This window comes from Rhodamnia argentea, chromosome 2 (assembly GCF_020921035.1).
Source record: "Rhodamnia argentea isolate NSW1041297 chromosome 2, ASM2092103v1, whole genome shotgun sequence".
Taxonomy (NCBI): Eukaryota; Viridiplantae; Streptophyta; class Magnoliopsida; order Myrtales; family Myrtaceae; genus Rhodamnia; species Rhodamnia argentea.
The window spans coordinates 34,180,533-34,195,898 of record NC_063151.1 but is presented as its reverse complement, the minus strand read 5'-3'; the positions used below and the strand labels follow the sequence as shown (position 1 = coordinate 34,195,898).

The 15,366-nt window shown below is 41.0% G+C and overlaps 2 protein-coding genes across 6 annotated transcripts; both read left to right on the top strand.

Moving 5' to 3' along the window:
* Positions 1-2,043: 2,043 nt before the first annotated feature.
* Positions 2,044-6,011, top strand: LOC115734713 (protein REVEILLE 1). Of its 4 annotated transcripts, none has more exons than XM_048274892.1 (7): positions 2,044-2,340; positions 2,488-2,770; positions 4,032-4,166; positions 4,263-4,374; positions 4,461-4,522; positions 4,687-5,043; positions 5,130-6,011. In XM_048274892.1, exons 2-7 carry the CDS (start codon positions 2,735-2,737, stop codon positions 5,748-5,750), a joined length of 1,323 nt encoding a protein of 440 aa, XP_048130849.1. In that variant the 5' UTR covers positions 2,044-2,340; positions 2,488-2,734; the 3' UTR covers positions 5,751-6,011. The 4 variants fall into 4 exon arrangements, with proteins under 4 accessions (XP_048130849.1, XP_030521498.1, XP_030521583.1 ...); XM_030665638.2 differs by having other exon boundaries at positions 2,044-2,346; XM_030665723.2 differs by having other exon boundaries at positions 2,044-2,393.
* Positions 6,012-7,381: 1,370 nt separating this feature from the next.
* Positions 7,382-12,006, top strand: LOC115735395 (expansin-A13). Of its 2 annotated transcripts, XM_048274677.1 has the most exons (3): positions 7,382-7,516; positions 7,550-8,101; positions 11,213-12,006. In XM_048274677.1, the coding sequence occupies exons 2-3, from the start codon at positions 7,599-7,601 to the stop codon at positions 11,520-11,522; spliced, it is 813 nt and encodes a 270-aa protein (XP_048130634.1). In that variant the 5' UTR covers positions 7,382-7,516; positions 7,550-7,598; the 3' UTR covers positions 11,523-12,006. The 2 variants fall into 2 exon arrangements, with proteins under 2 accessions (XP_048130634.1, XP_030522477.1); XM_030666617.2 differs by having other exon boundaries at positions 7,448-8,101.
* The last annotated feature ends 3,360 nt before the right edge of the window (positions 12,007-15,366 follow it).

The following is a 15,366-nucleotide window of genomic DNA, read 5'->3' as shown; positions in this document are numbered from 1 at the left end:
ACATGCTTCACGTTTTTCGTTCTTCTTTTTCAGGGAAATGAAAGATAAAAGAGCTATTTACCTTAAAAAAAATTGATGCGAAATACGCATGCTAAAAGGAAAGTGTAATGGGGAGACTAATGAGCCGCGGGGCAAACATGCGCTAATTTAAAGATTAGAGGGGGAGCTTTGCGTAATTTCCGCAGGGAAAGCGCATCCCACTGCTCACAAAAGCCTAGCGCAAGGACTTGTGGCCAACATTTTTCGGGATTATTTTAATCGGGGTGAGTCCGACGAGAGGGGAGAAGAAATACTGAGTGGTGCAGATCCATCCAAAACATATCCAGCCTTGTTTCCCTCCCTTTAAAAAAATACACGTGGCGTGCGGTCATTGCGGAGGACGGCGGAGTGGGGCTGCTGACGTGGAGAAAAGTGCAATGGAAAGTCACCTGAGGCCAGCTCATCTGACTCATCCTCATCTCCATCTCCGCCCTTTTCCGTCCACAACTCTTGGCCTACCCCCCACCTCTCCTCTCTCTCTCTCTCTCACTTTGTTTTTTTTTTTATTTAAAAAAAGGCTGCAGATATTTTTTTTAAACTATTTCTACCTCGGTATAAAGCATCATTGAATTTCTCGAGTTAAAATGGGGACAACTTGGATGTCTCCTGTCTTTGTTTGGGGGCAGGTGTGGGAGTTGTCGTCGCGTGAGAGTAGGGATGGAGTCGTACTCGCTTTCCATGCTGTTTAGGTTTGGTTGAAAATCGCCTTTAGCTCATAGAAGACTCCTCCCCGATGGCACCGAAGTCGCCTTCTCGTATTTATATGATATTTCATCCGGTATCACGCTTTTGAATGATTGCATGTTAATTAAATAAATACTTTTATAATCGACTCTAATTTTTTATTTGTTGTTTTAATCTTCCTTCCTCCCGTGTCAATTCAGAATATTCCATAAAGTTAATTTTGATTGCGAACGCGAAAAAAAGATCATGTCGGTTTTACTCGTATGCGATATGTATGTAGAGTGCACGATAAACCTCTAGATCCTACACGGCGGTGCAAGGCTGGAGTGAAATAGATCTTTTAATTTATTAATCACAAGATTACTTCGATATAACCAGTAACACAAAATCTAAACTCTAGAGAAAGAAGCTTTCGGCTTTCTTTTATCAATACGAACGATGTTGGTTGTACGCGTAAAAGGAAACAAGAAATCGTATCTTGAAATAATGATAAATTTTGAGAGAGAGAGAGAGAGAGAGAGAGAGAGAGGAGAAATTAACCGAGTCACACATAACTGTTAAGAAATTTTATCAAAATAATATACGATTGATTAACGAAATGATTGAAAAAAACGTCTATTTCAACCTCTCAATTTAAGAACATAGATTTGCTCACGTGTGTTATACATGCGATAGCAAATGCACATAAATAATTTACTCGAGTCAAAGAATTAATATATTTGATTTTTTTCTTCGATCGATATCGCCTATCGTATCGATTAGTTACTAAATTTATCGCGTAGGAGAGAACAACTTTTAACATGTCAACTTTGAGGTATAAATTGCGAGCAATATATATATATTTTTTGGGTAATAGCGATCTAAATTTGTCGAGTAACCTTTTGTGGGGGGCTAGGCAACACATTTGAGAGAGAGAGGAAAGTGTTAAAAGGACTATTGCGATCCACACAAAAGTGCCAATCCCTCCCCGTTATCCACACGCGGCAGCTCCAGACGGCGAGTGGCGTCCACTCCGCCTCAGTAGGCGAGTGGGAGTTGGGAGCGCCATGTGCTCCCTAATTTTTCTCCCACCGAATTTAACACGCTGCTTCTGACCAAAAAGAAAGAAAAAGATTTAACACGCTGCTCGGTAAAAGCGGAAGAGAGAGAAAGAGACGAGAGATGGCCACGTGTCCAAGGCTCTTCCCGACGTGAGCCACAAGATTCCATCTGCGTTCGTTCTCGAGCATTCTCTCGGGTCTTTTCTGGCGAGAAATGAGGGAAAAAAAAAAAAGAACAAAAAAAACACAGCTAAATATTTCCGCGAAAAATCGGATCTGACGTGGCGTCGTCTGCTTTTATCTTTTCGGCCATCATCACGAAACAACACACACACTATCTCTCTCTCTCTTTCTCTCTATCTCTCGCACAAATCCAGTTCGATCTCGCAAAGAACACATATTCAATTCAAGTTTCTTCTCTTCACTTCTGCTCTCTCTCTCTCTCTCTCTCTCCCTCTCTTTCTGGGTTCTTTCGGTTCTTGATTGGAGCTCTTCGACTGTCCTTCTTTGTTTCTCTTCGCGGGTTTTGAGTGATTTCCACACCCGGCGCTTCCCCATCCAATCGGCGCTTCTTTCGGTTCACGTAAGCTGCTCTGCAAGTTGTGATTGCTTTTTCCGCTTCTGAAACCAGTTAATTCTACTCTATGTTGCGATCCGTTCGTGTTTTTGTTTTCCTGTTTGGTGGGTGAAAAAAACTGAAGTTACTGTTTGTTGGTGTGAACAGTTCCCGAACTACGGTATGAATTGAGCGTCTCCGTTTCGAAGCGGGTGGTTTCTTTTGGTCGTTTCGGAGCTCGAGAATCGAGGCAAAGGAAAGCTTGTACGGACAGAACAAGAGCGCGACGGCGGTGGTTTTAAGGGATCCAGATCGGTCGGTCGTTGAGCAGAGCCGGTCGATTCGAGCACAGAGGAAGTCCATAGGAGAAACGTTCGTCTTAACTCTTTTGGGGGTTGGAGAAACGAGATCTTGCATGGTGTGTGTTGTTGAGGCCGATATGACCGTACAGGTATAGATAATCTCAGCATAAACATGATTCTGTCGTATTCTTCATTCATGTAACTTAGTCTTTGTTTTTGAATTTTTCGTGCTTTCTTGTTCCCCCTCCAGTCAGTTGAATTTCTCTGGTGTTCTTATAGCTTGTCCGTGAAAATTGCTTAATCTACCAGGAGATGTACAATTTCTCACCTTTTTTTTCTTTTTAAGAAAGAGAAAAACTTGGAAATTCTTTTGAAGAAAGCGACATCCTTTCCCCTGAATCTGTCGAGATTGTAAATCTAACTAGTGAAGCTGATCTATCTTTGTGTTCTGCATTGGAGCATGACCGCTGAACAAGTTTCGTGGCTGAAAGATTCAGCGTTTCTTGGGGAATTGACAATTCTTTTGAATTATGGTTTTTGCCCATGCACCCATTTTACACGAGTGAAGTTATTGCCTTGTCAGACTATTTATTCACAAGACTATAGAGAAACCCTCGAAACAGTCGATGGAACTTAATTTTTTTCAGGCCAATCTTGGGATAATTTTTCTTTTCTCAACCTCTGATAGCCAGAGATGTGCAAGAAGATTTTGCTGTATGTGCATTCCGTCGCAGTTCAGTAAAGTTTCTTTGGCTTTTTGAGGGATACTGCCAATCGGCTATGGTTGGAAGATGTATTTTGTATTGATAAGTCACCGCTGTTGCCAAGTTCACTGTTAATTGTTTTCAATTCATTGGGTTTCTATGGGTTTCTATGGGTTTCTATGGCACATGAATACATTTCCACATAAAGGTCAATCCATGTGCTTTGAGTGTCATCCATTTATAGCGAGTCTAATTCTTCCTAACACTGCTGGTGATGCGCTGAAAAGATTAATCAGTCGCTGGTGCTCATCGAAATAAAATTGTGACCTGATGCTATTAATATTCCTGATTAGGGTGAAATTCGTTAGGTTGCTGTTGCTTGTAAATTTTGGTTCCTGTGCTCGATATATTTAATAGAAGTGACGTCAGTGTTGCAGTATAGCTTATCGGGGTTCTTACAAAATCGTCCACTCTCTGCAATCGAGCATTTTTGTGTTGTACAAATTGATGTGGCTGACCGGGAAGAGATGAAAGAGTGAAACAATTGATAGCCACGGATTTCGTAGATCACAATTCCAATGGGGGGAAGAGGATGTGGTGAATGTAGAGATTGATCTGTTAAATGCACATCTCTTCCTCTATTTTCAGTTTCAGATTTTCATGATTATGTTGCAGGGTTCACTAACCTTTATCTCTATCAATATAGGATCAAGATGGCAGTGCTCATTCGAGCAATATGATTGTCGGAAGCAATGGAATGTCATTGAGTGATAGCCTCCACTCCATAACCAGTATCTCGCTAAAGGAGCAGTTTTCTTGCGCAAATGACTATGCTCCTAAGGTACTATCCCAATTCTGCTGTGACAAGCTTTAGGTTCTTTTGCTACATTTCTTTTCCCTGTTCAGTCTGGTTTACTCATCATTTTGATATCGATAGGTAAGAAAACCTTACACCATCACGAAGCAGAGAGAGAGATGGACAGAGGAAGAGCACAAAAGGTTCCTTGAAGCTCTTAAATTGTACGGTCGAGCATGGCGCCGAATAGAAGGTAATCAATGGGAGTAATAATATTCTCACATGTTAATTTCTTTGGTTTCTCTCGTTCACTAAATAAATTTTTTCATTTCTGTTCAGAACATGTGGGCACCAAGACTGCTGTTCAAATTCGGAGCCATGCTCAGAAATTTTTCTCAAAGGTTTACTGCTCTTATTCCAGTACCCATTCTCTACCAAAATATCTGTGTCCCATTGACTGAAGTAAGTTTGGATCTTTATGACCTGAGGTGTTCAAATGGTCATAGAAGAAACGGTTTTTGCTACTTTCGATCCTGTCCTGATTCTGCTTGTTTCACTGTGGCAGGTCATTAAAGACTCGACTGATAGCATGGTGGAACCCATCGAGATTCCTCCTCCGCGCCCAAAACGAAAACCGGTGCATCCTTACCCTCGTAAGCTTTTGGTCCATCCAATCAACAAGGATGGCTTGCCTCAGGAGCAGCCGATTAGGTCTGGATCTCCGAATTTCTCGGTCTCCGAACTTGAGAACCAATCGCCCATGTCCGTGTTATCCACTTTAGGCTCAGATGGTTTGGGTTCCTCTGGCGCAAGCACACCCAGTGGTAGCCTGTCACCGATTTCCTCGGGCAATGCGGCCTGCCATGCTAGTCTGTCACTCTTTGAACCGCCAGCTGAGGAGAATGGTCCAATCACTAGTGAGGTATGCCAAACATAGAGCTAATTAGCCTCGTGGTCAGTGTGTCATTTTTAGACTCTTTATCTTATGACATGTTTCTGTGATTGTAGAAACTCGAGCTGTATACTAGGGGATGTAAGGCCTCAGGAGGTGCCGTGGAGGAAGCGCCTTCCCGAACCCTCAAGCTCTTTGGCATGACGGTATCTGTGACAGATTCGCATTGCCAATCTTCTTCGGTCGTCAAGTCAGAATTGAAAGAGATGAAACTTCAAGATCCTCTTTCTCAGGATACTGTATCTGCGATATCACCTGCGAGAACAAACGGGGTGCTTCCCTTAGTGCAGTCATGGGACACAACTACCGAGCACATGGAACCTGGTCCAGCTCCTTCATCGCCTTGCTTGAATCTTTATGGCAATCTGGCAATCTCTCTCTCACCATTTCTCAATAAAGTGGCTTGGGGATCTACTTGCGCAGACATCAGCAAAAATGGGATCTCAGAATCCGTGAATGGCGTAGCTTCCAATGAGTTCCATAGTGGCTTCGACCTAAAGCTTGGTTTCCTTTCGAAATCGGGCAACACGTCGGTGGCCCCCGAACAAATGGCGAGGCAAGAGAGACAAGGAAGAGGATTCATGCCTTACAAAAGGTGTATTGCGGAAAGGGAGATGCAGCCCTCGGGGGTGATGAACCAAGAAAGGGAAGTACGAAGAGTACGCCTTAGCTTGTAGTGCCCGTCCTCGTCGCAGCGCTCTTCGGGGCCTTCGAATTGCATTTGTTGGGTCTGTTGTCCTCTCCTTTTGTTTCCCCCTCCCATCTGTTTAAAAATGTGTAGGTTCCCCCTATAAATGCCCGTATTCCCTAATTTGCCTCAATGTCTAGTTGGTTCCTTTTTGATTTCCGAAGTTAGTGGTGCTGTTTTTTTCTGCAGAAGATAATTGTATAAGAGGATGACCAATAAATCGAATGAGGAAGTCTCAGCTTTCTTGAAATTTCTTTGTCTTCGTGCTTGGACTCCTGGAAATTGACAAATTCAGGAGTTGACTTTGAAAACCTTTGCTTAAATCTCGTTAGGATTTATCTTTAGCAAATTGGAGATGGGAGTTATAAAGGAATGGATGGATCAGGCGCCAGAGAAGGTACCTTCAACGCTTCTACTCCTTTCTTGTTTTCATTTCAGGGCCCAGCAAGAAATTCGCACTGAATAATGTCCAAGCTCGAATCTGGACCCAAGCCCAATCGATTCCTAACATCCATCTTGCAAAAGAAGGAAGCTAGAAAGGAAGCTTTCACGAAAAGGAGGAGAGAATCAAGAATCACTTGGCGAAATTTCCCCGCAAATTTTCAGATTCGCTCCAAGTTTGGCTTAATGCCATACGTCCTTGGGAGTTCTGTTCCGCTTGTGCCTCCACATTCGCTCCGAATTCGGTCAAGGTACGATCAATCATGCGAGACGTCTCAGCACATATAATAAATATCTCTTATGTAATTGAAGGAAAATTTTATTTTGGCCGAGAAACCGTAGACTTTGGTTGGATCAGAAGGGATTTAGAAAGAAAACATAATATAAAGATTAAGAAAAATGACATAAATGATCTATAAATTTTGGCTCAATATTATTGGGGTGTGGTTCATACTCCCCGCGACAGGCAAGCACGTTTGTCCCGCTCCACGTTGAGCTGGCAGGAGTCCGAGGAGTCGCCCCAACGTGATTTTTCAATGGAGCAGCGCCCTTGGATACTGGCCGATTTTTATCATTTAAGCCTATATTTTTCATTAGTAATTTTAGGTTTGGGCTTATGATTAGCTACCGCTATATATAACGAGATGCGCGATGTGCTAATTATAATGAAATCCTCTACTGGACGTAGCCATAGTTTAAGGATGAATCGAGATAGAATCTTGTCTCTCGATCTCTATTTCTCGCTATGTTTTGTTTCGTTGTGATTATGCGTCGAACAATAACAAATATGTTCAATGTGCAATGTCATCAGTAAAATTTTTCTTTATTCAACGTGGTTCTCACCACATGTTCAAATTAGTATTCGGACTAAATAATTCACGGACTAGATTGAATCTATAGATATAATCATTTAGGGACTGGATTAAATATTTGTCAAGAATTCTGAACCATACTGAGTAAATTAAATATTTAAGAATAATATTGCACGTTAGGTTAAAAGTTGATGAATTATATTGAATAAATTAAAATTTCAGGTACTATCCTGTATATTCAACCAAACATGACGATCTGTGTAGTTATATTTTCTCACAAAGAATCCGAAATTTATGGGCTGTCTGCTCTGGGATAGATCGGAATAAAATAAAAATGGAGGGGACAAAATGAAGTCGAGCCAAACTTGAGGGGTGATAAGAGAAATACCTTCCCGAAATTTTCGAAAAAGGCAAGTGCTTTCACTTTCAATGGGAAAGCAAGAAAAGCAAAGCGGCAGCACTCATGGCAGTGAGCTGCGAGCTCGAGCACTGAGCACACAAGTCCATCCATGGAGCCGTAAAAGGTGAGGAAACATCCATCTAGAATCAAATCAGAGCTTCCCTATAGTTCTCTCTCGCTAGCAATGTCGCCTTCAGCTCTAATCCTCCAAACCCTAGCTCTCTTCCTCACTCTCGCGTCCCCATCCGCGTCTCACACTCCCACGTCGTCTTCTTCTTCTTCCTCCTCGCCCTCCCAGTCCTCCTCCCTATCCGAGTGGCGATCCGCCCGGGCCACCTACTACGCCGCGGCCGATCCCCGGGACGCGGTCGGCGGCGCGTGCGGCTACGGCGACCTCGCGAAGGCCGGGTACGGCATGGCCACCGCGGGGATCAGCGAGTCCCTCTTCGAGCGCGGCCAGATCTGCGGCGCGTGCTTCGAGCTCCGGTGCGTCGAGGACCTCCGGTGGTGCATCCCTGGGACCTCGCTGATCGTCACCGCCACCAACTTCTGCGCGCCGAACTACGGGTTTGCCTCCGACGGGGGCGGCCACTGCAACCCCCCGAACAAGCATTTCGTGCTCCCGATCGAGGCGTTCGAGAAGATCGCCATCTGGAAGGCCGGTAACATGCCAGTCCAGTATCGCAGGTAAGCGTTGGCCCACAACCTATTGCTTTGTAAAAGCTTTTCAATGGTCTTATTACGTTTCGATCGACCTTGTATTGTTGGATTGGTAGTAATCTAGTAAAGAAGACGCTTTCATATCTTTGCTTACACGATATACGACTCCTGGAATTATGTTCTCGATCCTCAATTGATGAGTCTGTCTAGTTTTCTTGCCAAAAGAGCTAAACGAAAAACAGAAATCGTGCTGGCTTAGTTCATAAATGTGTTCTGTCCTCTATTAGAGACTCTGCTACTCCTGCAATAGGTGTTCGCATCTTTTCTTTCCTCTATTCTTGTCAGTTGTCAGTTGTCACACCTCTTTCTTGATATTGTTTGGTGTAACCCTGCGAAATGGGCCAAGTTTTGGCATGTCTGAGAGGTCGCTATCCTGATTGTAGAGAGTTGATAGTGACGCGCCATATTTTTTCTGGGGAAAGAAAAGGAAAGGAAATTTAAATCAGACGAGGGTGATCTTGGGTTAAATCGGAAGTGCGTTTCTCGCTAATTTAATGCTGTTCTTCAACTGACGGTGGGTTGGAGTTGGACTATAGAAGTGCCCTTCTACTTGGATGTTCATTTTCTTGGGGACCAAATATTGATTAGAATAGATTAGTTTAGAGGACCCTCTAGTTTTTTGTTTTTTTGGTCATTAGGTATGGCAACATCGTCGACCAAATTGCTGCTAAATAAATGTAACGTGATGCATAGGAAATTCCTATGAATAAGTTTGGACCATTTGGGTTAAGTTGTCTCAATGGTAGGGGTTCTGAATGAAATTATGTATTTGTACTTCTTCCAGTTCCATCTACTATCTACTTTTTGGTAGGAACCTTTAATGTATTGTGTGTGGCTTAGATGTAACTAGAGGTTGCTATGAATTAAACTTGCATTTTTTGGAACTGGAAGGTAAGAATGCATTTGTCTGAAAAAGCCATCCAACTTTCTTTCTGCTGAAAGTTTATCTGATGTTTCCATAGATTTTCCCTGTTCATGGAAGTTATATTTACTTTTGTCTAGACTTGAAAATTTGTCAAGAAATTGGAATTTACATCTCATGCTGACAGAACAATTGGTAAATATCCTTTTGTTATTCTCTAGTTCTCTAAAAATTATGGCTACTATATGCACTATTATAGAGAACAAGCAGTCATTATGGATAAAATTAATTATTAAAGAAGTCATTATTTATGGAAGGATGCACAGTTAATTAATAGAAAATAAACAAATCTATTTTGGAATATCTCTTTTCTATTGATATTCTATGTGATAATACTCTCCTCTCAGAAAACCAGAAAATTGAAATGCTCCCCAAAGTCATTACCCAAGTAGTTTAATGGAATAAGTGACTGAAAGGATCCATTTGTGGATGCAGTGGATTGTTTTTCCTATTCTCTGCCTGCTTACAACACTGGTTAGAGAGCTTGGTTTGTGACTGTTTTTCAGAATTTCCACGATGAAAATAGGTAGCACATCGGTTGGAGAGAGTTCCTACTCTGTTTGGTGTTTGAAAATTCTCCAAATTCATGTTTTGATTCCTATTTAAAACAGAAAACACATTAAGGGATGGTGTTTGGTTGAATTTGGAAGCAGTCTGCATTGAAAATGCGAGAACATGCTGTTTTCTAAACTTATGCTTAGCCCAAAGTTAAGTGTTTTCTATCCATATGAAAATATACGATCTTCATGAAGCATGTTGCACATGGTTACATCTGTCTTTTGCACTTGTTCTCCAAAACAATTGTCATGATCTGTTAGCTGATGATTGCTAAGTGACCAAGGAAGACACCCTTGACAACTAGTGCTGTCTCTCTCTCTCTCTCTCTCTCTCTCTCTCTGGAGGCTTCAGAAAATGAAGCTCGAAGGAAAATCCCTTTCTGAAGGCTGAAACTCTGTCTTCAGCTCCCAGAAGCTTAAGGAAATTTTCCACCTCCTTAAAGCTTTCACCCTCAATGTAAAATGCTATCAGATCTGATCGACGCTGAGCAATTAGTACATGAAATAACAAAGCGGCATTATAAACACAATTAATCTGAAGATGCTCTTTCTATATTCATAATAGACCTTGAAATAATTTGTGTATGTAATGCTTTTATTAGTAAGATTAGAAAGTATAGGGAAATGGAAGTTTCCTTCCAAGCAGCTAATAGTATTTTAACAGTTAATAAAATGGCATACCCAATACATTTTAGCAATTTTTAATTTCAGAAGCAAATTTTCATTTACCAACAAATTATCAAGAAAACGGAACCTGAAAATTTTAAAACTGTTACATTTTCGTGAATGGGAATTTTTCAAGAACTAAATGGGCCTTCATTTCATTATGTCTCATAATTTCCAAATACCAATTTGCATTTCAATAATTTGCTTCTGTGAAAATGTGTTTGACATAACTTTAAATATGTACCCATTCTGTAGTTATGTGCCCATTCTGTTTTAATATTCATAAGACAGTTCTCATGAGAACTTTGGCTTGTTTTGAGCCTTCAATCTGGGAAATTATCAAGTTTTTGCATATGGCTTATTTTTGTTCATCCTATCTGTATATTGGCATAAGGATATACCATGTATCTGTAATGAACTCTGCAAATTGACTGCTGCCAGAGTTACGGAGGTCCTCTAAAAGAATAAAATGCCACAGCACAACTCAATAAGTCACCAATTGTTGTTTTGTAGTTGTTTATCTTGTCATTCATTGCTCAACCCAATAACTCAATTTGGTAATGCCCCGGCATGAGATGTGCTTTCCTTTTTGGACACGTGCTCTCCAACTCTAGGGCACACTGCCTTTATTTAGATTCATTTATATGGTTCCTCCAGAGATTTGATCGATAATGCTACTTATGGTAAAAGTTTTTGCGATTGGATTATGCTGCCTTTACCTATTTACTGGGAAATTGAACCCAGTTATTACAAATGTTATGTCAATTCTTCACCACCTGACTGACAACAAAAAGGCCACTAGCCTAGTCATTAGGCCTGGATGAAGAGAGGGCCATGGCAATATGCTGTAGAGATACTTCTGCAATGCAAATTCACTTAACTTCAGCACTCTTGAAAGAGATATTGTTCATCCTCTTCTTTGTCATTATGTAGGATCAAATGCAGAAAGGAGGGAGGGATTCGTTTTACAATTGATGGCTCGGGTATCTTCATCTCAGTCTTGATCAGCAATGTGGCTGGTGTTGGAGATATAGCTGCAATAAAGATTAAAGGCTCGAAAACTGGATGGCTTCCGATGGGTAGGAATTGGGGTCAGAACTGGCACATTAATGCAGATCTTAGGAACCAGCCCCTGTCCTTTGAGGTGAGCTCTAGTGACGGGCTTACAGTGACGTCTTACAATGTTGCTCCTAAGAATTGGAACTTTGGACAGACTTTTGAAGGCAAGCAGTTTGAGTCCTGAAAGTTTAATTAGCATCATCGAGCACAAGGCATTCTTTTGATTGCTCTCTCCCCTACTCATCGGTATTGGATATGCTTGGGTGCTGGAATATTGCACATTTTGATGGAAAAAGATGTGAAAATCTGCAAGTGACTTGATTAGCACAAGCAAGCTCGAGTGTATGTACCATTGGTCAAAGAAAGGGCGCTTCCATCATAAATAGGTGTATCCTTTCATTAATGTGTTCTACAGTTCTCCCGGTAGTTCGGGCCGCATGCCCTTGTCCTTGGATTATTATAAAGAAAAGGTTAATATCCTACCCAAATTCTTTAGAGATGTAAGACTTAGGTATCCAAGTAGGAATAGTTTCCTTGTAGTTGACATCGAGTTGTATTTTATGGATGCGGATTTGGGAAAGTTCTCATCGCTGCTGTACTTTTACCAAGAAATCAAGGTTGCGAGGAGGTGCCAATTTGTAAGAATGAGTTTAGAGTTTTATGTTGCAGTGGACTGGATTGCGGGTGATGATACTCCTTACGTTATGAAGGATGATGTGTCTTCAATTTCCACTGGTAAATGCACTGAAGATCAATCAATGTGTAGGCGTTATGATATCTGGATGCATTGTAGCATGCAATACAACTAATGGATTGATTATACTTTGCGGTCATGTCATGTATAGTCCAATTGAAATTCTATTTCGTGTGAATATGCTGTTTCCATTCATTGAGTCTAGCCTCTTTAGCTCTCAAAACCCAAGACTCTTTGGGAAACTCCCCGTAGTCTATATACACTGTCCTCGTCGGAACTAGGCACCGTCTGATCATGTCATGGACTGAGTTTTGGGGTGATGCTCAAGGGTGAATCTCCAGTAATGCGCATCAAAACTCTGAATCCACGAGTTCGGTCTTAGATGCTTGTCTAGACTTATACTCACCGTCAACCGATTGTCGCAGTTTGTTGAATGAGTGACGATAACACAGGAAAAATGTTCCAATTTGTCGTTGAGTTTTAGTTTCTTGGCACGTGAACTTTGAGTTTTAAAGTTATGTGGCACATAAGGATGACAAAGGCAATGGGGTAATAGAGATAAGGTGAGATAAAGATATCGATATGTCGGCTGGGGTAATAGAGATAAGGTGAGATAAAGATATCGATATGCCGACATACTATATATCTCTAAAACCTTACGAATCTAAATTATTCCTGACTTTTTCTTTCCAAATGTTTGGTGGTTACCTAGATGAGTAAGCAACATATGGCGACAAGAATTGGAAAACAGGTTCACGTCATGTTTTTTCCAGAAGATGGAAACTGCACATGGGATGAGGAGCATTCACGGGGCCTTTAGCGACAACCGCAAATTCCAAAATCTCCAAGCTCAGAAACAAACCAGCGGAATTGCGACCTTTGGGGTCCTCTCGAAGGCGAAAACACCTCCCTACTAAATCGGACACCGATCACAAGAAACAACGACAAGAAACAAGGTTGGTGGATAAGAGTTCGTGTCTGAGTGGACAGGTCCTAGTCTTTGAGACTGGTCAATTTCGAGATAGCGGCACAACTGCCCCCCAAAAATCAAAGGAAGGAAAGGTGTCTCGGGCTGTTTGTCCTTTGGCCAACAGATGAATGTTCCGCGACATATTCTTTCCAATTTGCATGTGGCCATGCACCGCAAGCCCCTCCATGCTATCTCGGAGAACCCTAATGTTTAATCGGGTCACCGCATCGTGAATGCGGTTCGCTCCAAGATCAATCGAAGGTTCGATTCTGAATCCCCTTTTATCTTTATCTTTTTGTAATGTTACGAGTTTAGAGATCAGGTTATCTGAAGGCACGTGAAACACCAAAGAAGTCCCATTAACCGGTCAAAACCATTGGTCCGATAGTTGAACGTAGAGCAGTCCGTACGTTATTAGTGAAACTAAAATATGTAACGAGAGACTCCAACTAATGTCAGTTTACTTAGAGTTCGATATATCAGGGAAAAATGCAAGCCGAGAGGCAAGATGTTGGCTCAAATATGAGATCTGCCTTGTGTTCAACATGGAGATTCGATACTGCGGGCATACACCGGCATACATTAAGCCAAATCTATTGAAATCCGAAGGATGTTAACCATGTTACATGGCGAATAGTTCTATTTTCAAGATATTGGTTACACATGACATGATGATAGATATTACATTGCAAACTACAAATTTTCTTTAGTCGATTGCTTAACTAGTGTCATCAAGACATTTTCTATTATTAAGCACAGCTGGTACCATTTTGATGTTTTTCAATTCTTCCGAACAAGAGAGGTTTGATGCTTTTGAATTCATTGTATTAATTCCACTTCCTACTCACGCTATGCTTTTTATGATCTTGTCTCGTGATTTGATTGTCATGCATTTAGCTATTGAGGGTCAAAGTTAATGTTTTTATGTGGTCGCTGTAAGTAATTCTAAAAATTGAATATCCCGCTGTACATTGTCAAACAAAATCACGTATAATCAGAACTGAATGTGAAAACGTAAGAAATTTTTACTTGCCTCCAGCCATTGATGAAGATGATTAACAAATCGGAATTCGCGGAGCGTTGTGCGGTTGACGAGGGTGCTTCTAGCCAATTGCGCTCCGTACGCGATGGTGTGTGTTCTCTGTGGAAACATACGTTCTAAATGTACGTACGAATAGAAATTGACGACTAGAGGGTTTGGTTTAGATGACCCATTTATATTCTCCCCTTTGCACCCCTTCGGATAACGTCGTCCATCAAAACGTTATCGTAACTTTTGGGTGTCGTGACTCTTGGACGAGAACAATTATCACTCAAGTTAATGGAATCAACAAACGTTAATGAAATAATCAAATGTGAGATCACATTATCTATAATATATTATAACATTCTCCCACTTGATCCCAACATTTCATCAAACAAAATATTGAACTAAATTCACAAAAACTTCATGCTGAAGACAAAGCACATGAATCGTAGCGATATGTCCTCTTAAAACGAGTAATATCTTCCATGTATCACAATGCACTTTATCTTATCTAAATCGGCCCATATGTGATAACATGACTTAATGAATAAACCCTATGTTTATTTTAGGTCTACTTAATGAATAAATCTTAAGTTTATTCCGGATCAAAGATGGCTATTTTTCTCAGAATAAATAAATGTGTGCACCATAATTGAGAAAAAAAATCATAAATAAATAAGAGTTTCACAAAGTCGTCAATACGAATAAAAATTGCATGATATGACCTATTCCCATCATAACAGCATGATCTTTGTATCTTATTGGTGGCATGCTTTTAGTTAAAGGATCAGCTAACATCAATTCGGTGCTAATGTGTTTTACGACCACTTTCTTTTCCTTAACATGTTCCCTTATGGCTAAATACTTAATATTGATGTGCTTGCTTCGACTACCACTCTTGTGGTTTTTAGCCATGAAAACTGCAGCTGAATTGTAATAAAACAACATTAATGGCCTAGCAATGGAATCTACAACTCTAAACCCCGAAACGAAACTTTTCAACCACACACCATGAGAGATGGCCTCAAAATAAGAAACGAACTTAGCCTCCATAGTAGAAGTAGCAACTAAGGTTTGCTTTGCACTCCTCCATGATACGGCCTTGCTAGCAAACATAAAGATGTATTTAGATGTTGATTTTCGAGAATTAATGCAGCCAACAAAGTCCGAATCCAAATAACCAACTACTTCCAGGTTGTCATTTCGCCTATACATAAGCATGTAACCTTTTGTACTTTGAAGGTACCTTATCACATTCTTTGCAGCTCTCCAGTGATCAATACCTGGATTAATCTGATATCTTCCCAACATTCCCACAGCGAATGCAATGTTAGGTC

Excerpts from the sequence above, each read along its gene's own strand:
- LOC115734713 (XM_048274892.1), top strand. The coding sequence starts at position 2,735 with ATGGTGTGTGTTGTTGAGGCCGATATGACCGTACAG. Across the intron at positions 2,771-4,031 it reads AGGCCGATATGACCGTACAG|GATCAAGATGGCAGTGCTCA; the intron begins GTATAGATAATC and ends CTATCAATATAG. Across the intron at positions 4,523-4,686 it reads CTCAGAAATTTTTCTCAAAG|GTCATTAAAGACTCGACTGA; the intron begins GTTTACTGCTCT and ends TCACTGTGGCAG.
- LOC115735395 (XM_048274677.1), top strand. The coding sequence starts at position 7,599 with ATGTCGCCTTCAGCTCTAATCCTCCAAACCCTAGCTCTCTTCCTCACT. Across the intron at positions 8,102-11,212 it reads ATGCCAGTCCAGTATCGCAG|GATCAAATGCAGAAAGGAGG; the intron begins GTAAGCGTTGGC and ends GTCATTATGTAG.